Genomic DNA, 27,388 nt, shown 5'->3' with positions numbered 1-27,388 from the left:
TCCGATCGTGTGTATGCAGCATAACAACCCCTTTTTTTTGACTCCCAAAAATTGCCTGCCCTGTAGCCATGAGTGTCACTTTCCATCAAGAGGCACCAAACTAATACTTTCACAAAGTCGTAAAGGGTGAGATCTTAGTGAGACAGAGGCACCGATTGGCTGCTTCTGCAAAACCATGAGCTTGAAATTATGCCTTGTCAATAGTATACAATCTCTACTAGCAGTGAGCTTTCAGAGCTCTAGAAATTGCTTATTTGTGAATTACCTTCAGAACCCAGTATTATTTTGTCAAAACATTTACCTATATGTGATATACAGTATATATGCTCACAGTATTACATTTATTTGCTGCTGTTTTTTTACAAACATAGACCATATCTAATCTTTACAGTTGTCAATGATATCAAAACTGGTGATGATTACAAATTATAACTTCATGTGTTCACTGGACAGCCATTGTGAATAGCTGTTGCAGGCAATCTCTTACATTCCATTGTTCATCTCTCAAGAAAAATTATTGAGCAGTCTAACCTTTCTTGGTTACAATCATTAATATAAATGTTTCCACCAACACCACTGTACATTTTCCAATTGATCTTGTGCTGAAGCTTTTCATAGCAATATAAAGAACATTTTATATATTTTTTTGTAAAAGAATACCAATCACCAGCCAAGCTTTCTGTCCATGTTATAAATTAGCTTAATGCCATATTGTAAGGAAGCTGTTGAGTCATAATTGAGAGAGGGGGTGGCATTGTGTCATGAATTCTTTAAAATTAAATAAACAATATACCCCAGAAATAAAATATATCACAAACAAAACAAATATAAAATAGACATATAATGTTAATGAAGATGGATGAGGTATCCCCAAAATAAGCTGACTATTCTTAATAGTTAAATGTAAGATAGACAAAATTAAACAGTTATTTAAAGAAAAATAGAAATAAACGATAAAAAATATAAAACAGAAATAAAATATAGCACCAATAAAGACAAATATAAAACAAAGGGAGAATTATACTGCTATAAAAAGACAGTAAAATATATAGTTACATAGTTAGTAAGGTTGAATAAAGACACCAGTCCATCCAGTTCAACCTGAGTGAGTGTCTACAATTGCCCCTATCCCTGTACATTGCATACTCACATCGGTCCCTACCCTCAAGGAGCCCACAATCCAAGGTTCCCATTCATATACTAGGGCCAATTTTGGACAGAAGCCAATTAACCTACCAGCATATATTTGGAGTGTGGGAAGAAACAGGAGGAAACCCACACAGGCACAGGCAGAACATGCAAACTCCAGGCAGGTAGTGTCATGGTTGGGATTCAAACCAGCGACCCTTTTTACTGCTAGGTGAGAGTGCTAACCACTATATATATATATATATATATATATATATATATATATATATATATATACATAAACCCATACAAAAAAAAAAAGAAGAGAAACACAAAATATTCAAAAGTAGCAAAAAGAAAAGTAGAAATAGCAAAAAGGTTAACATATTTGTCAACAAGAAAATATGACAATAAAGAAAGAATCAATTTTGAAATAAGATTTTTAAATAAATAGGATAGCAAATAAAAAAAAGGCAAAAAGAAAAGTAAATAAAAAAAAGATATAGAATGGTGAAAAGAAACACAAAATAAAACAGCAAAAAATATAAAAAATAAATTGAATTTTCACTTAGAAATAAAGGTATAGTTAAACTTATAAAAGAACATTTTTATTTTGAATGATATGACAGGACTATCGCAAGAGTGTTTCCCGCTATAAAGAAAGCTTCTTAAGAATTATTACCTTTATTAGATTGGTGACACCGAGCTTTAGCTATACATTGCTAACTTCTGTCCCTCTGCAGAGACAATTTTCTTTTCTTAAATAAACTGTCAGTGTAGTCTTAATATATTGTTTGCTCCCTCATACTCTGAGAATACAGCTGATATAAAACATGTATATGCTGCATTGGTAATGGTATCTTTAGTGTAGTTGACTTGAACAAATGTGTTTCCCTCATGGCTGTGTTAATGTGATAAAAGAAATTGGCTGTTCGTCAGGATTTGGCTGGGTAAAGACAGTAGAGATGGAACCACATTCCCCTTTTATACATTAACGCCAACAAGAAGTTTCTCTCTGAGTTATATTTCATACTGCACGTCTCTTCATTGCGCAGAGATGTTGTAAAACATGAGATAATGTTACAAATAACGCACTGGGATGGCTGTATCTTTTATAATGATAACAGTCGGGAACTGAATGACAGTAACAGGCTGTAAAAAATATATATATTTAATAATATTACTGAAAACACAATTCCATCCGCACTTGTTATTTTTAAAAGCTTTTGTAATGAAATTCATGCATGGAGATAGTGAAATATGAAAAACAGGGGAAAAAAAATGGAGAGGGGGGTGACCTACTAAACAAATGTTTGTGAGCAATGCATAATAACTCGAGCATTTAATTTTTCATTCCTTAAAGTGGCGAGTTTCTGTCTTCTAATGGTTTGGGGAAATGTGCAATTTGCAGAAATTGTAAACTGCAGAACCATGAAAGTTGTTTAGAAGCTAATCTGCGAGCGACGTAATGATACTCAATGGCAAATTTGCACCCCCTTTAGGTAATCCATCCGGGATGTTTATCCTTCATCAGAGCTCCAGATCTGCTGATGACAATCACTTAGAATGTGAATGGGAGACAATTCATGTTTTCTTTTCTTAAGGAAACGTAGGTACAGTCATTATACCTGCGGTGCTGAATGACTGCGCTGTGATTTTCAAAGGGGAATTTCAGTGTATGACGATCCTCTAATTGTCTTTTGTTACTGGAGAAAATTTATTTTACTGCAACAAAAGTGTTCTAGCCATTGATTGCTAATTCTGTTGTTTTTACCTGGCGTGTTTATTAAGCAGACTTTCAGCCCAGGATAAGTGATTATGCTCAGTTCGAAATAACTGGATGCAGCAAACTATTGAGATTTGCATAGAAAGCGCAGTCTCTGTTTCATTAACCACTTCAGCCCCGGAAGATTTGGCTTCTCAGAGACCAGGCCATTTTTGGCGATATGGCACTGCGTCACTTTAACTGACAATCGTGCGCTCGTGTGATGCTGTGCCCAAACAAAATCAATGTCTTTTTTTTTCTCCCCACAAATAGACGTTTATTTTGGTAGTATTTGATCCCCTCTGTGTTTTTTATTTTTTGTGCTATAAACAAAAGAAGAGCAACAATTTTGAAAAAAACACAAGGGGGGGTTATTTACGAAAGGCAAATCCGCTTTGCACTACAAGTGCACTGCAAGTGTAGTCGCTGTCAATCTGAGGGTGGCATGCAAGGAAAATAAAAAAACAGCATTTTAGCTTGCACATGATTGGATGATAAAATCAACAGCGCTTTCCCTCATTTCAGATCTACCTCTCAGATTTACAGCGACTGCATTTCCAAGTGCACTTGCAGTGCACCTGTAGTGCAAAGTGGATTTACCTATCCTAAATAGCCCCCAATATCTTTTACTTTTTGCTATAATAAATATCCCACATTTATTATAAAAAAAAACATTTATTTTCCTCTGTTTAGGCCGATATGTATTCTTCTACATATTTTTGGTAAAAAATCGCAATAAGGGACTGCGATATTGCGGTGGACAAATTGGACACTTTTGACAAATTTGTGGGACAAGTGAAAAATATACAGAAATCAGTTCTATAAAAATGACCTGATTATAAATAAATGTATTTTTAATATATATATATATATATATATATACGGTAATATAATAAATATATATAAATGTCACTGGCAGGGACGGGGTTAACACTAGGGGGCGATCAAGGGGGTTACATGTGTTCCCTAGGTGTGTTCTAACTGTAGGGGGGATGGGACTGTCTAGGAGGAGAGAGAGATCAGTGTTCATACATAGTATGAACACACGATCTGTCTCTACTCCCCTGAGAGAACAGGGATCTGTGTGTTTACACACACAGATCCCGGTTCTCACTCTGTCACGAGAAATCGCAACCGCTGGGTGCTCTCATCGGCTCCGAACACACACTGCGGGCGCACACACCCCTAGTGTCTAAAAGTCGAAACGACGTAAGGTAACGTTGCTTCACCCAGCTGTGCCATTCTGCCGCAGTAAAACTGCAGCAGCTGGTCGGCAAGTGGTTAAAGTGGACCCAGAAATCAAATGTTAAAGCTTAACTCCAGGCAAATAACTGAATACAAGGTTGTACTTTCTTTCTTTCTCTCTCTCTCTCTCTCTCTCTCTCTCTAGCTCTCTCTCTATCTCTCTCTCTTTATATATATATATATATATATATATAGTAGTACAGGACTTCAGGAATGGCAGGGCTGGGTCCTGGAAGGCAGGTATTTGTCCCCATTACTCAGGGATTCTCACTCATGCAGGGGGAGGGGTTCTGGGTTGAAAGAGAGGGAAAGCTGTCTTGCACCATTCCTAGGATTGTCAAGTACTCATACAGGACCTGAAATTCTGAGGCTTCCAGAGATTTTTGGGTGGGAAAGAGCCTCCAACCTGGTTTATGGCTACTTCCATCCTTCAAGGGTTTACCAGCCTGCAAGGGAGGGCCAAAAAGAGCAGAAAGTTGTCAGCAGATGTCCATGAGGTGTGGTGTGAAAGAGGACACAGTTGTGAAAGGACTGTGAAATGTCTGGCTACTGAGACACTGCCCTTGGCCTTTTCCTGGACCCTGAAGCAGGTGGGAACCTTGAAAGCTGGTAAGGGACTATTATATTGGCGGTAAGCCATTGTGTTATTTGCTGTAAACCCTTGCTGTAAAGTTTCGGACTGATTTGTTTAATTTACTGAAGTAAGCTGGTGTTGTTTGCCTAATTTTTGCAAGCAAAATAAAGACTGTTTACTTGTACAAGCAGCTCACTAGTATTCCAAAAATGTAACTGGATTTTATTGGGATTTTATGTGATTGACCAACACAAAGTGGCACATGATTGTGAAGTGGAAGGAAAATGATAAATGTTTTTCAACATTATTTACAAAATAAATATCTGAAAAGTGTGGCGTGCATTTGTAGTCAATACTTTGAATAACCACCTTTGACTGCAATTACAGCTGCAATTACAGCTGGGATGTCTCTACCAGCTTTCCACATCTAGAGAGTGACAATTTTGCCCATTCTTCTTTGCAAAATAGCTCAAGCTCTATCAGATTGAATTCAGAGCATCTGTGAACAGCAAGTTTCAAGTCTTGCCACAGATTCTCAATTGGATTTAGGTCTGGAGTTTGACTGGGCCATTCTAACACATGAATATGCTTTAATCTAAACCATTCCATTGTAGCTCTGGCTGTATGTTTAGGGTTGTTGTCCTGCTGGAAGGTTAACCTCCGCCCCAGTCTCAAGTCTTTTACAGACTCTAACAGGTTTTCTTCTAAGATTTCTCTGTATTTGGCTCCATCACTCTTCCCATCAACTCTGACCAGCTTCCCTGTCCAAGCTGAAGAAAAGCATCCCCACAAAATGATGTTGCCACCACCATGTTTCACAATGGGGATGGTGTGTTCAGGGTGATGTGCAGTGTTAGTTTTCTGCCAAACATAGCATTTTGCTTTTAGGCCAAAAAGTTACATTTTGGTCTCATCTGACCAGAGCACCTTCTTTCACATGTTTGCTGTGGCCCCCACGTGGCTTGTCGCAAAAAGCAAATGGGACTTTTTATGGCTTTCTTTCAACAATGGCTTTCTTCTTGCCACTGTTCCATAAAGACCAGATTTGCGGAGTGTATGACTAATCGTTGTCCTGTGGACAGATTCTTCCACTTGAGCTGCAGATCTCTGCAGCTCCTCCAGAGTAACCATGGGTCTCTTGGCTGCTTCTCTAATTAATGCTTTCCTTGCCTGGCCTGTCAGTTTAAGTGGATGGTCAAATCTTAGTAGGTTTGCAGTTGTGCCATACTCCTTCCATTTTCGGATGATGAATTAAACAGTGCTCCGTATATTCAAAGCTTGGGATATCTTTTTATGGTCAATCCCCAGTCAATGTCCGTTAGTGACGAAACGCATAGAGTGAAGCCTACAACGGTGACGTCATCACATGTTTCCTTTCAGGAAGTGGATGGGCAAACAATATAGGAAGTGAAGCCTATGGAGATGCTGCAGTTCCATTTTCAACAAATGATGCTGTATCACTTTCAAATGGCTTTTTTTCTTGTAAGTGTAACCCATTTGTTTTTATTAAATCCACCTTTACAAAATACTACACTATGGGAGCATTTCTTTTTATGTTTTTCTGAGCATCATCGGTTTTAGCTGCAGTTCCAGACAACTTCTAAAGCTCCTGGGGAGACCGTTCTTTCTCTGAAGTTGGTGAGACTACTATTTAGTGGTCACAAGGATCTGGTATATCTTCTCACCTGGATGTGGAGCTGGATGTACTTTATATGAAATATTCTGCATGATTTCTTCCTTTGTAACCTATCATCTCTATCCCCACGGATGGGTGTTACCCCATTGATATATATAGACTTGAATCTCAATGGGACTCTGCCTTCGTTTTCTTTTCACTTGATAAATTGATCAATATTTTTATTAGCGATGCATTGTATCTTATATCTTTTTATAACCTAACCCTGCTTTAATCTGTTCCACAACTGTATCCCTAACCTGTCTGGTGTGTCCCTTGGCCTTCATGATGCTGTTTGTTCACTAAGGTTCTCTAACAAACCTCTGAGGGCTTCACAGAACAGCTGTATTTATACTGAGATCAAATTACACACAGCTGGACTCAATTTACTAATTAGGTGACTTCTGAAGGCAATTGGTTCCACTCGATTTTAGTTAGGAGTATCAAAATAAAGGGGGCTGAATACAAACGTGTGTTGGTCTATCACATAAAATCTCAATAAAATACATTTACGTTTCTGTTTGTAGCATGACAAAATGTGGAGATTTTTCAAGGCACTGTATATATACAAAAAAATAATACGGATTTGTGCAAGTTCCTGATTGGATGATTTAACTCAAAAGAACTTCAACTCATTTACTAAGTTACATGAAAATTTACTTTACCAAGTGACCTTCCTAAACTCTGGTAATAAATCAACCCGGTTGTGTCTTTTATATCTCTGCCTGGCATTCCTAATCCCTAACTTTTTAAAATATAAAGAGAACAGTCTAAACAATATTATTAACCTGCATGCCTAAATCTCTTCTTTGTTGTAATATGTACACATTATTTTGGTAGGTGCATTACACCAGAATAAGTTTCTTCACTGATGGACCGGAAGAAGATTTAACAGCATTTGATTCAAGAATACTGACTGATCCAGTTTATGAGAATGCTGCGGACAGTTATATACGTCTTGGGCAAAATGTGAAGGGTATGATTCGGCTTCTTTTTATTCCATCCTTCTTCCCCAGTAGAAATGTTATTTGTTGGAATAAAAGAAAGTAGCATTTGTAGTTATTAACCACTTGCTTACTGGGCACTTAAACACCCTTCCTGCCCAGACCAATTTTCAGCTGTCGGTCTCTCACACTTTGAATGACAATTACTCAGTCATACAACACTGTACCCAAATTAATTTATTGTCCTTTTTTTCCCACAAATAGAGCTTTCTTTTGGTGGTATTTGATCACCTCTGGGGTTTTTATTTTTTGCGCTATAAGGCTAGGTTCACATTGCTGCGATGCGGGAACGCCGCGAATCCGCGGCGTTTTCCCGCATCGCATACCTCCCGCCGGCAGTTCACACTGCCCTATGCGGACGGCTGGGGGTGTCAATGTTATGTTAATGACACCCCCAGATCCGTCGGCATATCGCAGTGCGATCTGCCGACTCGCACAGGAATCGGATCGCATGGTGTGAACCCCCATGCGATCCGATTCCGTTGCGGACCCAAAAAAGGGTCCCGTGCGAGTTTGCTGCGGGACCGCTGCGAGTTCAGCCATACTATCTGTATGGCTGAACTCGCAGCGCTACGGAGATCGGATGTGATTTGCTGTGCGAATCACATCCGGTTCTCCCCCCGCAGCGGTGTGAACCCAGCCTAAATGAAAAAAGACCGAAAATTTTGAAAAAAAAACGCATATTTCTTTGTTTCTGTGACAGAATTATGCAAATTATTCATTTTTCTTCATCAATTTTGGCCACAATTTATACTGCTACATATCTTTGGTAAAAATAACCCAAATTAGTGGATATTATTTGGTCTTTGTGAAAGTTATAGAGTCTACAAGCTGTGGTGAGAATCGCACAAAATTTGTTAACGTCTGATGTACTGGTGGCCTATCTCGCTTCTTGTGACCCGAACAAGTCAGGAAAGTACAAATACCCCCCAAATGACCCCTTTTTGGAAAGTAGACATTCCAAGGTATTTAGTAAGAGGCATAGTGAGCTTTTTGATGTTGTCATTTTTTTCCCACAATTCTTTGCAAAATTAAGATTTTTCATTTTTTTTCTCCACAAAATTGTCATTGTAATAGGTTATTTCTCTCACGTGGCATGTGTATACCACAAATGACACCCCCCAAAAAATTATGCTACTCCTCCTGAGTATTACAATACCACATGTGTGGGACTTTTTCACAGCCTGGCCACATAGAGAGGCCCAACATGCAGGTAGCGCCATCATGTGTTCTAGGAACATAAATTACACATCTAACTTGTTGACTATTTATTACACTTTTGAAGCACCAGGACAATGACACGTGACACTGATGACAGATGACACTGATACGTGGCAATGATGACACTTATACGTGGCACTGATGACACGTGGCACTGATGACAGATGGCACTAATATGTGTCACTGATGACAGATGGTACTAATGTGTGGCACTGATGACACGTGGCACCTATACGTGGCACTGATGACACGTGGCACTAATACGTGGCACTGAAGACATGTGGCACTAATACGTGGCACTGATGACAGATGGCACTAATATGTGGCACTAATACGTGCCACCGATGACAGATGGCACTAATACATGGCACCGATGACGCGTGACACTGATGACAGATGGCACTGATAAGTGGCATTGATGACACGTGACACTGACAACAGATGGCACGTGACACTGACAGGTGGCACTGATGACAAAAGGCACTGATACGTGGCACTGATGACAGATGGCACTAATACGTGGCACTGATGACAGATGGCACTATGTGGCACTGATGAAACGTGGCACTGATGACAGATGGCACTTATACGTGGCACTGATGATAGATGGCACTGGGGACAAATGGCACTGACAACAGATGGCACTGGGGGCAGGTGGCACTGGGGGCAGGTGGCACTGGGGGCAGGTAGCACTGGGGGCAGGTAGCACTGGGGTGGATGGCACTGGGGGCAGGTAGCACTGGGGTGGATAGCCATGGGGGCAGGTAGCACTGGGGTGGATGGCACTGGGGTGGATGGCACTGGGGCGGATGGCACTGGGGCGGATGCCACTGCTGGGGGAGGATGGCACTGCTGGGGGAGGATGGCACTTTTTTTTTTACTTTTTTTTTTTTTTAACTCGAGGCAGAACGGCTGTCGCTGCAGCCGTTCATCTCTCCCCTCTCACACTGTCTGTGTGAGGAGGGAGAGCTGCGCTGAGAGATGATCTCATATGTTTACATATGAGATCATCTCCCATTGGACACGCCGATCACGCTGTAAACGGCCGCTGTGATTGGCCGTTTACAGCGATCTGTGTTTGCCTGTCCCCGGGGGACACGGCGAACACAGAACTTCCGCGATGTGCACCCGCGGCAGCGCGCATCGCGGAAGTAAACATCAGGACGTCCAGGGACGACCACCCGGACGAACGCGCCTGCTCTACGGCCGTCATTCGGCTATAGGGCGGGCGCGAGGTGGTTAAATGGAATTCATTTAAAGTGAGTTTAAATTATAACGATTTTTCTGTAGCTTTTCCATTTTTTCCATTGTTATAAAGAACCTAAAATGTGTTTTTCCGTCTTTGCTGGCATTAAAATGGGGTTTCATCCCGTTCCCGCTTGCTGTATGCACCCTCATTGGACAATATTCTCTTACTGACAGTCATAGACTGAGCACAGCTTTTCGGCTAAGCCTAGTGCCTCTGACCTTACTGAGTGTGTCTCTATATGCAATATAGCAGGGGTCTCAAACTGGTGGCCCTCCAGCTGTTGCGAAACTACAAGTCCCATGAGGCTTTGCAAGGCTGACAGCAGGCATGTACTTGCCATCGGGACTACCGGGAGTTTCCCGGTGGGCTGATGGCTCAGTGGGCCACTCTGATGTAAGGGGGCTGTTGATGGGACACTCTGATGTAAGGGGGTGCTGATGGCACACTCTGATGTAAGGGGGTGCTGATGGGACACTTTGATGTAAGGGGGTGCTGATGGGACACTTTGATGTAAGGGGGTGCTGATGGGACACTCTGATGTAAGAGGGTGCTGATGGGATACTCTGATGTAAGGGGGCTGGTAATGGGACACTCTGATGTAAGGGGTGCTGATGGGACACTCAAAATGTAAGTGGGCCGGTCTGGATGAAGTCCAGGGCCAAATTTCTGTCCCAGTCCAGCCCTGGCTGACAGTTACAAGCATGACTCCCACAGGCAGAGGTATGATGTGACTTCTAGTTTTGCAACAGCTGGAGGGCCACTAATTTGAGACCCCCTGCAGTAGAGACTCCAGTATAGTGTGTCAGACACAGCATTTCTATATTGCTGCACATATAGTGTTTTTCCCATATCAATATACTTAGAACTAAGGCCAACAACATACGTGGCTTATATCAATTTTTTTTACCAAGGCTCCATCACAGGATGGTACTGTGGGAGTCTTATTAGTAAAACAGTGCCACGTCCTACAGATCAATTTTGATTAGAAGAACAATACAGAAAAAATGGACTTTGTAGGCACCAATTATAAAAAATACATATTCATTTATTAAACATATAACAATACAAAAAAATCACATTTAAAAACTTTTTCGCAATAAAAAAAATGAATTGCAAAACTGACAACTCTCTAGCGCAAAAAATGCAAGACTTAGAACATCATTATGATCCTGCAATCAAAGCATAGTATGCAAGAAAAAGCGCTCTACATGTTTCGCAATTGAATGCTTCTTCAGGAGCTTATTGGTTGTTCTACAAGAGAGAGAAATATATAAACATACAAACAATACATCATTGTCAGTTTTGCCATTTATTTTTTTATTGCGAAAAAGTTTTTAAATGTGATTTTTTGTATTGTTATATGTTTAATAAATGAATATGTATTTTTTTATAATTGGTGCCTACAAAGTCCATTATTTCTGTAGTGTTCTTCTATTCAAAACATACGTGGCTTGGCTGAAAAGAGAAGATGAACTAGGGGTAGTGAATACCTCGTATCTTTGGGTCAGAAACAGAAGTAAGGGTCTGAAACCTGGCCCTTCATCCTCCAAAAATGTTTCAAATGTTTCTTCTTAACATTGTAGTTGCTCAAATATTGTTCCCAGTATGTCCACCTAGGACATGTAAGAGTGCAATGATGTTGCAATACTCTTGCATTCAAAAACATTACTCTTATGAAGCAAGCAATTAATGCCACGTACACACGGTCGGAATTCCGGCCAGAAAAAGACAGATGAGAGCTTTTCAACGGAAAATGTGACCGTGTGTATGCTCCATTGGAATTTAGCTGTCTGAATTTCTGCCAGCCAAAAATTTATAGCATGTTCTCAATTTTCCAGACGGAAAAACTTTCTATTGGAAATTCCGATCGTGTGTATGCAATTCCGACACGCCAAAAATCACACATGCTCAGATTCAACTACGAGACAGAAGTTATTGGCTACTGGCTATTGAACTTCCTCTTTCTAGTCCCGTCGTACGTCTTGCACCACGTTTTAAACGATCGGAATTTGGTGTAACCACATGTAGGAAAGACAGCTTGAGCGGAATTCTGTCGGAATTCCATCTGGAAAACCATCAGAGCTTTTTCCCATGAGAATTCTGATCGTGTATACGCGGCATAACAGAGGAAGTGAAACAAAATGGTGTTGCTGAGATCTTTATGGCTGTGGTAGGAGCAAGGGAGCAAAGGTAGGAATCTCAATGTGGATTTAGCAAAGCATTTACTTCATACTGAAGCGACTATGCTTAAACCCAATCCCCACTGAATTCTGCTCTTCAACCAATTAGTACATCTTCAAGCTGCAGCCAAGGCACTGGACGTGCATTTCTTCTAGCACCTTTATGCACATAGCTTTATAACACATAATTCTGAAACAATATAAGGGAATTCAGGACAAAAAAGAAAAAGTCTAGTACAGTATATTAAACCTCTATAATACCCTAAGATGTTCTTTATGTATCCCTTTTTTAGTTAGGTGACATTTCCAGTGTCATTTGGTTACCCACCTCAGTCTTCTGCTTCTCATCTTCCCCAGGGTGTGTGGCTATAATATCATATACCTGGGTCTGCCCATTGGCACCAGGTCTAAGCTCTTGTATACACGGTCGGACATTCCGACAACAAAATCCTTCTGATTTTTCTCTACGGATTTTGTCCGAAACTGCTGTTGCATACACACGGTCAGACAAAGTTGTCGGTTGTGATGACGTTCGTTCGTTACGACGGGACTACGTTCAGGATAGTAGCCAATAGCTTTGGTCTCGTAATTTGATCTGAGCATGTGTGGCACTTTGTCTGATCAGAATTCTCCACAAATGATCGGACTTTGTCCGATCGGATCATGTTATCGGAAAATGTTATATCCAGCTCTCAAACTTTGTTGGTCGGACATTCCGGCGGAAAAAGTCAGATGGAGCCCACACGCAGTCGGATTATCCGACAACACGGTCCGATCGGACATTTTCCGTCGGAGTTTCCGACCGTGTGTACAAGGGCTAAGTCTTACTGGTTGGCAATTTTCCAGATGCTTTTGACTAGTGTCATTCAAAGATACTTTCTGAAAAACTCATTCAGGAATAGTGATGCGTAAAATGGAGTATTAATTTCAGTGACATTTTACAAAAATTGTGTGAGATAATTTTCCCATTATTAATAAATGCGTTGGAGCCATGGGGTAAGGTGTTTTTTGGTGTTTTATTATGGATGTATTGGGCTCATAATGGTTAATGAAAGTTTATTTTATCCATCCTGAGCTTGCTCTTGTGCCAAAAAACAGTCCTTCATTAGCCTCTTATTCTAGTTTTTTTTTTTTTTTACAAAAAAAAGAAAAAGAAAATAAAACATTTAAAGTGACAGTACATAAATAATAATTAACTACAGCAAAACGCCTGGTAAACAGACCAAAAAAGGTGGAAACTTTTCAAGAAAATTTCACCTAAACAGCTCAATAACCAACATTAAGAATTTTTCTGCTTTAGTTAAATGTTGCCGTCATCAAATCTGCAATTAAAAGGCAAAAATCACTCCGGATCAGGAACTGGGATTTCACCATTTGTAGTTTTAACAGCATGCTAATTCACATGGCCATGGTTTAGCACATCTGCAAAATGTCTTCTGCTATTTAACAGAATTTTTATTACTCACAATTCATTCTTTGTGGACTACAGAACCCACCCTATCCAACCATATTATGGAGATAAGGAGACAGGAAGGTGTTCTGTAGTCTTAAAACACTTTCTATCCTAGTGTGACAATGCTATTCCTCCATGAATACAGTAAAATGAGTTGTTGTTGCTCTAGGACAAGAAGACTGCTTCTGGTGGGATTACAAGTTTAAAATACCATTTTAAAGACTTGAAAAAAAATGAAAGTGCTTCTAAAGTCAGAAAGGCTTTTAACCATAATGCAACCTTCCTTATGCTGTTCCTCCATCCCCCTCCCTAAATACTTATCGAGTGGTGGCTGGTGCTTAATATTTTGTGGGGGGTGGCAAACAAACCAATTCTCCCTGCTGGAGATGGACAGTGGTGGTCAGCCCCTACTGCAAGAGATGAATGGCAGTGATCCATCCCCCCGTGACAGATGGACGATGGCAATCAGTGGCCTTACCTTAGGAGGCTGATGCTGATGCTGCTCCTTGCTCAAGGAAAGAGCAGGGCCATTGCTTCTGATCCCGGACGATTAGGAAGTGGGTCCTGCTGAGACCCAATTGGCTAGGAGACCTAAGACCAATCGGGTTTCAGGACCAGCTTCCTGGTTGGCTGGGACTAGAATCAGAAAGACAATAACGAATATTATTTTGCTATTGTTACACAACTGGGTGGGCTCAGGGCGCAGTACTCTTAAAGTCAATTAGAGCCTCAGACTCTAATCATGTGCTTCAAAAAAGCCGCTAATTGATGGACCACCGCTGTGCCCATCTCCACTCTCCCTGCTCTCACAAGCTTGGCTGAAAGAATCGGGAGTCATTGGCTCCTGCTGCTGTCAGTCAAACCCTGTGAGGAAGGAGCAAGGGGTGGGGCTGAGCTACCCTCTCTGTGTCTATGGATGAAAGCTTGCCCGTGTATATGCGTTCCCATAGGAAGCAACTTTTTATGGTGATATATGGAGAAAAGGAGGAGCGAAAGCCCCAGAGGAGGAGGTTCGGGGGACACGGTTATATAATTCAATATATATAGTTCAATAATAACATGGTTATTATTGAAGTAAAAAAAACAAAAATTATCCTACAATTGCTTTAATGCAGCCACCACATTTAAAGACTGATAAGCAGCAATATTTTGAATTTTTTTTCTTCGGTTTAGATACACTTTAAGGATTTGCATGAGCAGGGGAGAAGAAAACCCCCCAAATTTGTATTTTTTGTATTTATTTAAATTGTTTATTGTAACATTTTAATTCCACATTAAATTCTCTTCCACAGTACTGCACTATATGAGCATTTTTAATTTATTTTTTTGCCCTTGTTCTATACATTTCTGATGACAAGGCAAAGATGAATAGATATTAATAGAGATGAATAAATACCCCAGTACTCCTGAATTAGTTTTCTTGGCACTATTAGAAGACCTCTGGAAACTCACTGAAAAGTGGACATGTATGTTGGCCAAAAAGAGCTCTTCTAAGGTCTAATTGCTTGTTGGCAAGAAATCGGATTTCCCTATACATGTACCTTTACAGTTTGACTTTTTATCTTTACAGTGTGTCTTAAGGAACCATTGTAACTATCATTTCACTAATTAAAGGTGGCACTTGGCCTGGCTCATTGCCTCAGCCTAATGAGGCAGCTTCACACCACCTATCTAATCAGAATGATGATAGAAGGATGGCACTTAATGTTTTTCGCAGGATATATGAATCTTACTATACTTTTAAAGACCAAGGCTGCACTTCTAATTTCTTATTTTTGCTCAAGGGTCAGTATACCTAAAAAAGAATAAGTGTTCTATTCTCTGAAAGAACTACTTATGATGCCAGTTAATTATTTTTACACAAGTGGTTCTTTATTAAAGATAAACTCTAGGAAAATAAACAAACAGATACAAGACACATAAAAGAGGCACTAATTTACTTACCAATAGGTATATATTTATGCCCAACCAGTTCTGAGATTTTCACAGATTTTTTTTTTTTTTTTGCTGCAGTTAAGCAACTTAACACAGTGAAAAGAGCAGCAGTGTAATTTCTCTGTGGCTGTTTTCTCCTTCTAGCACATAAGCACTACAACACAACAGATTGGCCCCTTGTGCTTCTGCTTCCTCCCGCATTATGAGTGATACTGTACTTTGCTGTGATTGCAAGATGCTTACAACAGGTCAAATTCATGTAATACTTTAGTGAAATACTAATAAATTCGGAACTGTGTAAGTTTGTGTGTTTACATATCTGATTGGAGTTCAACTGTAAAATAATTGTAGGGGATCAACTTGTTAGACAACCCATTCAGTTTAAAATAGAAATGAAAGGCAAAACATCTGTGTATAAATAAAAAAAAAAACATTATAAATACTTTTTTTTCCTCTTTCAATAGTGATCCCATTCCCTCTGTTCTCAGCTGCAGCATAAGAGCTGGGGGAGGAGAATCATCAGTGCACTGATCTTCCCAGTGAATGGCTGTGCAGGGGTTGGGGGGGTCAGGACAAAGGAAAAGTCTGATCATTGAAGGAGAGTAGGCTGAATTCCCAGCAAAGCTAGAGAACTAACCATGGTGAGTTCTCTTGCATAGTGTGGCCAGTTTTTAATAGGAAAGCAGAGAGGCTGGCAGGATCATCAGGGATTTCATACAAAGGAAGCAATACAAAGAGAACAGGAGACTTTTTCAGTACATATTACAGCAGGTACATATCAGGAATATAAAATGTTGGGTTTACATACTCTTCAAATATAAACTAAATATAAACTACAATTAGTAAACATAGGTAGCAAATAATAATTAAGGCTCATTACTTATATATTTTATTGTTACTAGGTATGGAACAATTTATTGGACGAATTCAAGACTTTCGATTATATTCTGTGGCTCTTACAAACAGGTAAGATTAAGATCTTAAGAGATATGACCATACGCAAAGTTCATAAGTCCATATTAACCAATTATTGCTCACCTTCCTTTTCACCTGATCAAATTAAGCTGATGGAAGGGGTAGATGGGGGCGGCATTGGATCAAAATGTTGTATTCCGACTTACAGTACCTGGTGGAATTGATCAATTAGAGTATAGCAGACTCAGTTAGGAAGTTCTTATGTACAAACGGACCTCTGCGCTAAGCTCCTGATGAAGATCAATATTTAGAAGAGCACTATATTGAAAATGAAAAATTCAAAATGTAGTTACATATTTCTCATAAAATGGAAGAGATGAGGCAATGGGTTTTAGAGTTTAAAGCCTCAGATAGCAAGCAATTGTGCTGCAAGTTTGAAAATGACTTGCTAAGCTATTGCTAGACTTGCCAGGCTTCACAAGTTTGTTGAACAATTGCAGAAAGTCTGCATTGCATGACTGTAGATCAACATTCTTTGCAAACATTCTGCAAGTCTGCTGCAAGTTCTAGTTCAGTTATGTTGTGCAATAGTCATCCCACCACAGGGGTCATGGTTGAATTTTCATGCTGTAGACTTGCAGAGCTCTTGCTGTAGACCCACCACTGTAAATTTGCTGTTGCTAGAGACTTGCCACGAAAATTTGCTACAAATTAGAAAAGTGTCCACTAGAACTTGTCAGTGAAAATGTGCAGCAAATTAACTGACTTACAATTCAACACTGTCACAAATTTGTTACAAGTTTTCCTTGCTATCTGGGAGATTCACTTCATCATGGCTCAATTTGTTGATGTATACGTTACAATGCTACGTTCAAAGGGTTAAAATTATTCAGAAATATTTATTTTGGATAATTGTGAAGCAGTTTCAAGTACATTAAACTAATTTCTAGTTACTACAATAGAACACGTGGCTACAGTCCTGCTGGGGTGGATTAGTAAGGAGTAATTTTCCTGAAGAAAATTTTGATTTGGGTTCCTTTAAGTGTTGGCCACCCGTCTGAAGGCAATTCCAATCTCCGTGTAGGGGCAAGATTAACCAATTCACTCTGTGATCCTTTCCTTTTGAGCTGCGGCCACTAAACCAGGTAGTTAAGGCTTTAGACGTTTTGCCAATACTGGGGGGAGACTGGAGCAGGAAAGACATTTTTTTCATCTATTGCTCCACCTAGACTATTAGTACAATCTTAACCACTTACAGACCAGACCATTTTGCTGGTCAAAGACCAGACCACTTTTTGCGATTCGGCACTGCGTCGCTTTAACTGACAATTGCGCGGTCGTGCGACGTGGCTCCCAAACAAAATTGTTGTCCTTTTATTCCCACAAATAGAGCTTTCTTTTGGTGGTATTTGATCACCTCTGCGGTTTTTATTTTTTGCGCTATAAACAAAAAAGAGCGACAATTTTGAAAAAAACTCATTATTTTCTACTTTTTGTTATAATAAATATCCCCCAAAAATATATAAAAAACATTTTTTTCCCTCAGTTTAGGCCAATACGTATTCTTCTACATATTTTTGGTAAAAAAAAAAAAGCAATAAGCGATTATTGATTGGTTTGCGCAAAAGTTATAGCGTTTACAAAATAGGGATAGTTTTATGGCATTGTTATTAATAATGTTTTATTATTATTTTCTTTTACTAGTAATGGCGGCGATCAGCGATTTTTATTGTGACTGCGACATTGTGGCGGACACATCGGACATTTTTGACACATTTTTGGGACCATTGTCATTTATACAGTAATCACTGCTATATAAATGCAATGATTCCTGTGTAAATGACACTGGCAGTGAAGGGGTTAACCAGTGGGTGGCAGTGAAGGGGTTAAGTGTTCCTAGGGGTGTGTTACTAAGTGTGGGGGGGTTGGGCTTTCATTTAGTGAACACTGATCTCTGCTCCAATCACATAGAGCAGAGATCAGCGTCACTAGTTGATAGGCAGAATGGAGAAATGCTGTTTACACAGCATTTCCTCCATTCAGCCATCCCGTGAGATGATTGTGGGTATGCCCGCGGCGATCGAGTCCACGGGACCCGCGACTGGACTCACGGGGGTCCCGACCGGGACGCGAGCGTGCCGCCGGTGGCGCGCTCGCGATGGCAGGGCAGCATTGAAGATTGGACGTACCTGTACGGCAATATGCCTGCCCGTGCCATTCTGCCGACGTACATCGGCGTGCGCTGGTCGAGAACCGGTTAATTAGGCTTTTAAATATAGGTCTTAAATAATCCTATTTACATTTTCTTTTCCTGATAATTTAAATCACATTAGAATCAATGGGTAGTTTCAAACATCATACAGAGTTTATTTGCTTAGATTCAGACTTTTTGCATTTTCATTTAAAAAATGTCTTAGTAAAAGTTGTTAGTATGCTTGCCTCATACCAGGTTATCTACAGGTTAGTTTTAATTAATGGTGAACTGCGTCTGTTTTTTTTTTTAAAGAGATTTTCTGGTACCATTGACCAGTCCTAAATATTGAGGTAGGGCCAAAAAAAATCCAGAATAAATATGTTGAAATGGACTGTTCTTATAAACTAGGGACAGTTGGCAGCTATGCCATAGTTTTCACCTTGATTAGACCTGCTGCTTTCAAACAGGCTTCCATTTCAGTCACCTCCAGGCACACGTGTTGTTTAATTAAACCTTTGATTGATTTGTCTATTTTTACCTCAATGTCTTATCACTCACTTTTTTTTGCCAGTGTAGATTTACAGGTTCGATAATCTTGCTTTGTTTTTCCACAGAGAAATCTCAGAAATATTTTCAGGATATTTCCCACAGATGGTCATTCAGCCAGAATGCCGGTGTCCCAGCAGCCACCCACGTTTAAAGCCCATGTCCGGAAGGTATTGTTTTCCAAATGGAGTGGACAACTCAACCAAGGATAAAGTACTGAGGCTTAATCCAGACGCTCATCCTGTGCCTTACATGAATGATAATGATCTGAACACAACATGGATTTCTTCTTTACTATCGCCATCAGACATTGACAAAGGCATTAAGATCATTGTGGATTTGGACAATGGACAATATCAGGTGACATTGTCATGAATATTTTGGCCTAAGTCACACTACCGTCTATCATGTTAGCTTAAACCTCTAATCTGCCCATTTTCTGCCCTCCTTAATGCACTGCCATAGTAAGGCCTTTGTGAGTCTTAATTGTTAAGGAGTTGTATGTATGTATGAAGTTTTATGTAGGATTTGTACACTTCCCCTGTCAACACATGACAGCATTTGGGCATGGTAATTGCCCACTTAAGCTTCAAGTGCTGTACTATGGGAGTTGTACCCCTCATACCAGGACATACCAGGTCTTTTTTACCAGATTTTGTCAAGGGAGTGAAGAAAGAGTAAGAATGGGGTGCTGACAATGTCTGTTATAAAATTAACTTTCTACTTTACCTACTATGGCCAAAAGAAAAGTGAATTTTAAGACAGCATGAAGAGCAGTGAGGATGCATACTTTGTTTTAACCCTGAACAACCAATGAGAGTACAATGCTTGGGGGCCACTTTATTGAATAATTAATTTTTAATGGATGTTATGCTTTACTGCATTTTCCCTTTTATTCTTTACCTTATGGAATATTGAATATAATATGAAAATGTATCCATATCCAACAATAAATACTCATACGTTACATATTTTCCAATTTTACTGTGTTGTCATTGCACAGTGTCAGTTTATATGTGAGTTTCAGAAGTGTTTATCTAACACACTAGCAAAGAAAAAAAAAAAAAACATGTGCACAATAACAGCTCATATTAAAAAAAAAAGTAAACATTGTTTTCTGATTGGGTGCTATGAATTATGGAACTTTGCTCATAGACTTACTGCAATATCTAATGATAGGGTGAAGGGCCAGTGCCTTACCTAAATTTGAAAGAATTCAATTAGATTATGGCAAAGGGAGCTGGAGTTGGCTGTAGACCCCTGGTCCCCAACCTGTAGCCATTTGGCACTTACTGTGCAGGCCTTAGTGGTTTGTTTTGATGGCTACTTAAGTGCGGAAACGTTGACTTGTATATTGGCATTAATAGCAGTGGTGCAGTCTTATGTAATCAATGACTATCTCCTGAAGCATGTACCTAATGTCCAACAACTTCTTTTGTGTGTTTGTAGTCTCTCTTGAAAAAGATGTTGAATGCACACCTCGCTCAACTTCTCTGTTTTCCACCAAGGCCTTCAAGATTAGATCATGCTTGGTAAAATGTGAGGGACATGTATCAGTTTAGTGACCAATATCCTGATTCACACAGCTAAATCTGGGGTTCTCGGGATGGAAGAAGACACCTTAAAAGATTAAAGGCATTTACTTGTTCTTGCTACCTAGTAACAAAGTAAAATACTGACTACTATTTCTCTTCCCTCAATAATAAAAACTAAACTAAAGCAAAATAACAAAAAATGTATTTATATTTTGGTACAGTTATGCTTATTCATTTATTTACAGAGGTCTATATGTTGACTGTGCATGGTTTGTAGCTCAGCATCTATTTTACAGTTCAAGCAGATTAATAGCATCCTTTAACTACTCTATCTTTAGACTCTCTCTTCTTCAGCCTACCATGTAGTGATTATGATGTATGCTTATAATTATCTTGACTAGTGCTCTTATAACTCTTAGCTAATTAGTGTCGCTGAGAGCTGCACAGACAAAGTCAACATTGGTTAAAGCTTTTTCCCCAGGAATACACTTCTTCATGAATCCATTCGGCTGGTTTTCTAGATATCATTAACAAATTAAAACACATGCCTGCTTTCATACAAGAGGTTTTTTTGTTACATACATAAATGACACAGCAAGCTGTCGGACAATATTATATACTGATATTTGACAGGGGAATGTCACCCAGAACTGATATCTTGGTTTTGGATGAACATGCAGGTTTACTTACATTCCCATCTTCTTGTGACTTTTAGAGATAAGAGAATATAATAGTTAGTATTTGATAACTCGACTTGGTCTTAAGCTGAAAGAGCATGGCTGCTCTGTAATATTTTAGTATTGAGCTGGGTTTTCCAAGGCCAGATCTTTCCACTGGGGCAGCTATGAGCTACAAGAAGCCTTAGCCCTTGTACACACGGTGTCCTATCAGACCGTGTTGTCGGATAATCCGACTGTGTGTGGTATGCATCGGACTGATTCCATCGGAATATCCGCCGGACCCAATTTTCCAACATGTTGGAAATATTTCTTGACCAACTGGTTCGATCGGACATACTCCGATCATGTGTAGAGAATTTTGATCGGGCCAAGTGCCACGCATGCTCAGATCAAATTCCTACATCAAAGCTATTGGCTACTAGCCTGAACGTAGTCCCATCGTAATGAAATTATGTCATCAAGTTCTGAATGATCGGATTTTTCGTCAACTTAGTCCGACCGTGTGTATGCAACAGTTTTGGACAAGATCCGAAGGACAAAATCTGACGGACAAAATCCAATGGATTTGGTTGTCAAAATCTCCGACCGTGTGTACAGGGGCTTAGAGTGGTTGGACCTATCATAGCCTACCCTTTACCTTACTTACATTTACTTTACCCAAACTAATCTAAACTTTTTTTTTTCTATTCTATTCCTTTATTTTCTATTCTATTTTATTCTCTTTGGAAATTTGAAAGATATTTGAATTCAAAATAGTTTTTGAATTTGAATAGTTTTCCAATTTCCAAATAGAATAAAATAGAATAGAAAATAAAGGAATAGAATAGACATTTTAATCTATTTCTTTATTTTCTATTCTATTTTAAAAAATTATTTGAAATTGATTTGAAAACGTTTCCAATTGATTTGAAAATGAATTCCGAAAATGAATCAAACAAATTAAACAAATTTAACTAAACAAATTTATGTAAATAATGAATCGAAACAAAAATAAACACATTTTTTCGTTCTGCACATATCTAGGGACTCCCCAGCAGAGCATTAGGTAGCAATAAAAAAACAGAACCTTTCTTTAACTCTATTCAAAATTAAAATAAAAAAAAAAGGTTCTCATGCTTGAAAAATTGATAAAGTTTTCAAGTTTTTTGTGTCCGTCTCTGACTCCAATGCCTAGGTCAGTAGGGTAACAGATGAGGTGCACTGTGAACTGTGTAAATTTGTTTCCAATATTATTTCCATTTTGTGTCCACCTCTGGATTTTGGAGATACATTTAGCAGGATTGTAGGGTTAAGGAGGGTGTAGAGATTTTTTTGTGAGGAGCCAAATGACTCTAAAGTTCACAAAACTTAAAAACCATCTCTTTTCTTTTGTCTGGTGTTTTTACATGATGAGAGGTATTGTATATGTAATGTAATGTAATGTAATGTATACTAATGCCAATTAACCAGCACTCCCACAGAGCATCACAGTTGATTTCTAAAGGCCACAGCAGCCATTTTCTTATGCCGCGTACACACGAGCGGACTGTATGGCATACTTAGTTCGTCATACAATCCGACGGACAGTCCGTCGTACTTTCCACTGAACGGACTTGACCACACACGGATACACAAACAGTCCGTCGAAAGCTTGCGCGATGTGTTTCGACGGACTAAGTACGCCATACAATCCGCCCGTGTGTACGCGGCATTAGGTGTAACAGCCACATGACACCGTCTAGGAGACAATTTCCACTAGTAATGCAAATACCTAACTAACTATAACTTAATAAGTCAATCAAAGGGATGCCATACCTTAAACGTCTCCTGTATATAAGCTTAACCTTGACTGCAGATGCAGCCCTTTTAAAGACCTTAAGACCCTTCCTGCTGAAGTGACAAATCTACACTGCTTAGTAATGCATATTAGGGTGGGTGAGAGGACATGCTGAATCATTAATGCAAATTTGATCTTTCCATATTCTCCAACCTCTTTATTGATGCTCCATCCAACTTGTTGCCACCGATATATAAAGGTAAATGCTAATCTCCTATATCACTGCCTACAACACCACTTATTCTTACCGATCCCAGTTCAGCCTCCAAACTCTGCCAACGGGCCTTAAACAGATGACTCTGTCTATTGCTCTATGCTAGACTGTTTAAATCAGGGGTCTCAAACTGGCGGCCCTCCAGCTGTTGCGAAACTACAAGTCCCATCATGCTTTTGTCTGCGGGAGTCATGCTTGTAACTGTCAGCCTTGCAATGCCTCATGGGACTTGTAGTTCTGCAACAGCTGGCTGGCCGCCAGTTTGAGACATCTGGTTTAAATGTAGTCCTGCATATACAGCTATTGCAGTGCATTCTAGCATTACTTTTTACTAAAATAATCACAACACAAGTAGTGGTGCTTGTAAAAAAAGGTGCCATTATTTGGCTGTGCCTAGGGTAGACACTTGCCTAAATATGGCTCTAACCTCACAGCAAAAAAGAGTTTTATATGTTTTTTGTCATCAGTGAAATTTTGTATACTATACATTTCACATCAAGCTGTCTAAAGGAAATTTGATTTTAAAAAAAGTTGAGCTTTTAAATTTAATTTAGAGGTTGTGTTTTTGGAGAGGGGTGTATGTATTTAGGCTACATTAGTTTTCCAGTAAGCACACTTTCTATTTGTGTTTTTTTTTTTTTTACTTTTTTATGTATTTCATTTGTGTGCCGTTACTTTAAATAATTTTTACTTTTACTTTTTTCTTCCCTGTCTGTATTTTTTCTTTTTGTGAAAGAAAAAAACAAGGGGCTGTTTTTGGCACTTGTCTATGATAGTTGAAAGCACTTTCTGTAATCCTCATGAGCCATTTCAAGTCCACTGTACCCTTAAAAAGCACCAAAACATTAAGCCTAGTACACATGATTGGATTTTCCGACGGGAATTGTGTTATGACAGGCTGTTGGTGGAAAATCCGACCGTTCGTACGCTTCATTGGACAATTTTTGTTGGATAACATTTTCACAAGTCCGTCGGACAAAAGTCCAAAGTACAAACATGCTTGCTCGGAAGCAAGGATGAGCCAGAAGCGGTCGGTCTTGTAAACTATCGTTCTTAATGGAGAATTAACATGGCAAATTATTAAATCTCGAAATGCAGTGCACATTCTCTTCTTCTTTAATGAGATAATAATGAAGCTGCTTTGCTGGTGATACTGATAGAGTTATTGCAAACAAATTTTCAAAGGTTTTTTTTTTTCTAGTGATATCAAGAATAATATTATTATGCTTGTATTTTTTGGTGCAAGTTACCACAACACTATTATCCCATCGTTTTTAAGATCAAAGATACAACTATGTTGATGTCCCTTGTTAATTTTACATTGCATTTTTTAAAATGTAACTGCCTACTCCCAAACTATCATTTAAAGTAAAACACATAGCCAAGTAATATTCTACATAATTTTTTTTTATTGTGCATTAAAAAAAGAAAACAAATAAAATTAGACATGATATCTGCCAATAGAAATTAACAAAAATATAGGAAATATGCCAAATCAAATCATTATTCAACAAAAAATAAAATAAATCTTATGCATGTGTCCTACTTATTAATATAGGGGGTCAACAATGGCAAGAGTTGGTGAGAGCAGGGTTCCGTCATCCGGAGATAATTCCGAAAATCATCTGGATTATTCTCCTGGAGCTCCTGCGGCAAAGGCATATGACATAATTGGTCACGATTAATAAAGCAACCAATTTTTGGTCCAAGAACTCCTCCTCCTCCTGTTCCTGGACTGGACTTGGGTCAAAGTAATAACTCCAAGGCCAATAAAAAAGAACACGTTATCTCTTCCGATTCCGCAACATGTCTGGTTGACAAACACGTTGAAAAGCACGAAATGAAAAGCCTGAAATAAAAAGCTGAAATGAAAAGCACGAATCAACACTCACCAAACTTCTACTAACACAAAATTACAGAAGAATCCGAAAGGGTGTCGCTAAAGAGCTGAAAAAACACGTAGTAATTCACTACAATCGTGTTTATTGGCTGACAATTCCTTGCCGTTTGTATTCAAGACAAGTTCCTGGCCAACGCTCTTCAGTCAAAAGTACGAGGTTTTGTCTGTAGAAAATCAGATTGTGTGTACGAGGCTTTAGTTTTGCTTTCCCCATTCACTTTATTGCATTTCACTAAAATGGCAAACATATTCCTGAAATATCCTGATTTTGTTCAAACTTTTGTGGAAATGAAAACTTGTATTGTTTATCCCTAGCCAGCATGTGAATAAAAAATTTAAATCCATTGTAGAGAGAGATTACTCCCTAGTAAAACTGTTTGGATAGTAAAACAGAATAGCATAGTAGTAGTTTAGAATAGTATGGAACATTAACTATTTGGTATATTTTATTTTTTTAACTTGCTTTTGACTTTTTGCTTTTATTTTTAGATATTTTACATTACTTTGTGGTTTTATAGCCCATTGCCTAAAGCATTAATAATACAGAGGAAGAAGCATAGCAGCTCATTCTGGGAAGATTGGCAATATCTTGCAAGGGATTGTCAGGACTTCAGCATGGAGAACAATGGCTTTTTACAATATCCTGATTCTGTCAATTGTCTCCAGCTACCCAGGTAAGTTGAAATGCTTAAAACTGGAAAACTGGGTAATGTTATCTAGAGTCAGCAGCAGTTGTGGCTCAAAAGAATAGGGACCCTAGGACAATATATATTTTCAACCTATAAGCTATTTTAGCAATACAACAACCTTTAAAATTAGGGGTAGAACACTGCTATATTATCAAAAGTATGTGAACACCTGTTATTCTGATTGATTTCAGGTATTTACAGTAAAGGGTGCTGTTAATGCTAAAGACAAAAAGACAGTTTGGGGAAGGTGTTTTACTGTTCCAGCAAGACTGCACCCCTGTGAAAAAAAGGCAGCTCCATAAAGACAGGGTTTACATTTTTGATGTTGTGGAACTTGAGTGGAATACTGATTACAGGCCTTGCATCAGTGCATGAACTCAAAAATGTTATATTAGCTAGATGATCCCAAATTCCCACACACTCAGCATGGCGAAGGCTGTTGCCCTTGAAAAGGAGTTGAAACTCCACAAATAATGCTCCTGGTTTTGGAGTGGGATGTCCAATAAACTCATATAGGTATGATGGTCAGGTGTCCTATAAACCTTTGGCCATAAAGTGTGTATCATCCACCACAATAGACACATCTATCCAGGACAGCAGTCCATAGATGGATAAACAGTACGTGTTGCTCTCTGCACCACAGAGCAGAATGAACTTTATAGGCATAGTTTAAGTGGTGCAGGGTTTACAATGGCAGATTAAAAACAAGGAGGTTGATGGCAGATATATAGACTTATTTAGCATGCCCATTACAAGAAAAAATTTGAGATCACTGACATGCTAGAGATTACTGCCATATTGCTAATGACTGTCAGTCAACTGACATTACATTGCAGCTGGAATGGCTTTGGTTTCCAGAAAGACAACAGAAATGAAATGGAAAAGCTCTAAGCTCTAACCTCTAACTAAAACTAAAAACTTTAAAAACAAAAGCAAAAAAAAAATAACACTATACAGTGTATACAATGCAATAAAATTGAACTTATCCTTTAAGAAGTTATTTTTGATATGATTTAACACACATTTATACCCTGGTAATAGTCTGTTATCTAGTAGAGGAAAATAATAATTAGCAGTAGGCTGCTGCTAGGAGGAGAGTAGACTTTCTTTCTACAAAAACCTTTTAACCACTTCAGCCCCTGGGGATTTGGCTGTTCAATGACCAGAGCACTTTTTACAAATTGCCACTGCACTGCGTTTACTGGTAATTGTGCAGTCATGCAATACTATACCCATACGAAATGTGAGTCCTTTTTTTCCCACAAATAGAGATTTCTTTTGATGGTATTTGATTGCCTCTGCGTTTTTTAGGAAAATTTAGGAAATTTTGAAAACAAATTATATTTTCTACTTTTTGTTATAAAAAAAAATCGAATAAACTCAATTTTAGTCATACATTTAGGCCAAATTGTATTCATCCACATGTCTTTGGTAAAAAAAAATTCAATAAGCGTATATTTATTGGTTTAT

The 27,388-nt window shown here is 38.9% G+C and overlaps 1 protein-coding gene across 1 annotated transcript in view; it reads left to right on the top strand.

Annotated features, from left to right (window-relative positions):
- Positions 1–27,388, top strand: part of USH2A (usherin) — a 437,205-nt gene that overhangs the window by 81,735 nt on the left and 328,082 nt on the right. Inside the window, exons 4-7 of the mRNA XM_077485085.1 lie at positions 7,228–7,363; positions 16,332–16,395; positions 19,153–19,444; positions 25,719–25,903. Of these exons, the coding sequence (XP_077341211.1) occupies positions 7,228–7,363; positions 16,332–16,395; positions 19,153–19,444; positions 25,719–25,903 (677 nt within the window). The remainder of the gene's footprint in view (positions 1–7,227; positions 7,364–16,331; positions 16,396–19,152; positions 19,445–25,718; positions 25,904–27,388) is intronic.

Source organism: Lithobates pipiens, unplaced genomic scaffold, assembly GCF_037356315.1.
Source record: "Lithobates pipiens isolate NorthernLeopardFrog02 unplaced genomic scaffold, aLitPip1_a1.2 Scaffold_18, whole genome shotgun sequence".
In the NCBI taxonomy this organism is placed as follows: domain Eukaryota; kingdom Metazoa; phylum Chordata; class Amphibia; order Anura; family Ranidae; genus Lithobates; species Lithobates pipiens.
Note: the sequence above shows the minus strand (reverse complement) of the source record. Positions and strands in the feature narration are given on the sequence as shown.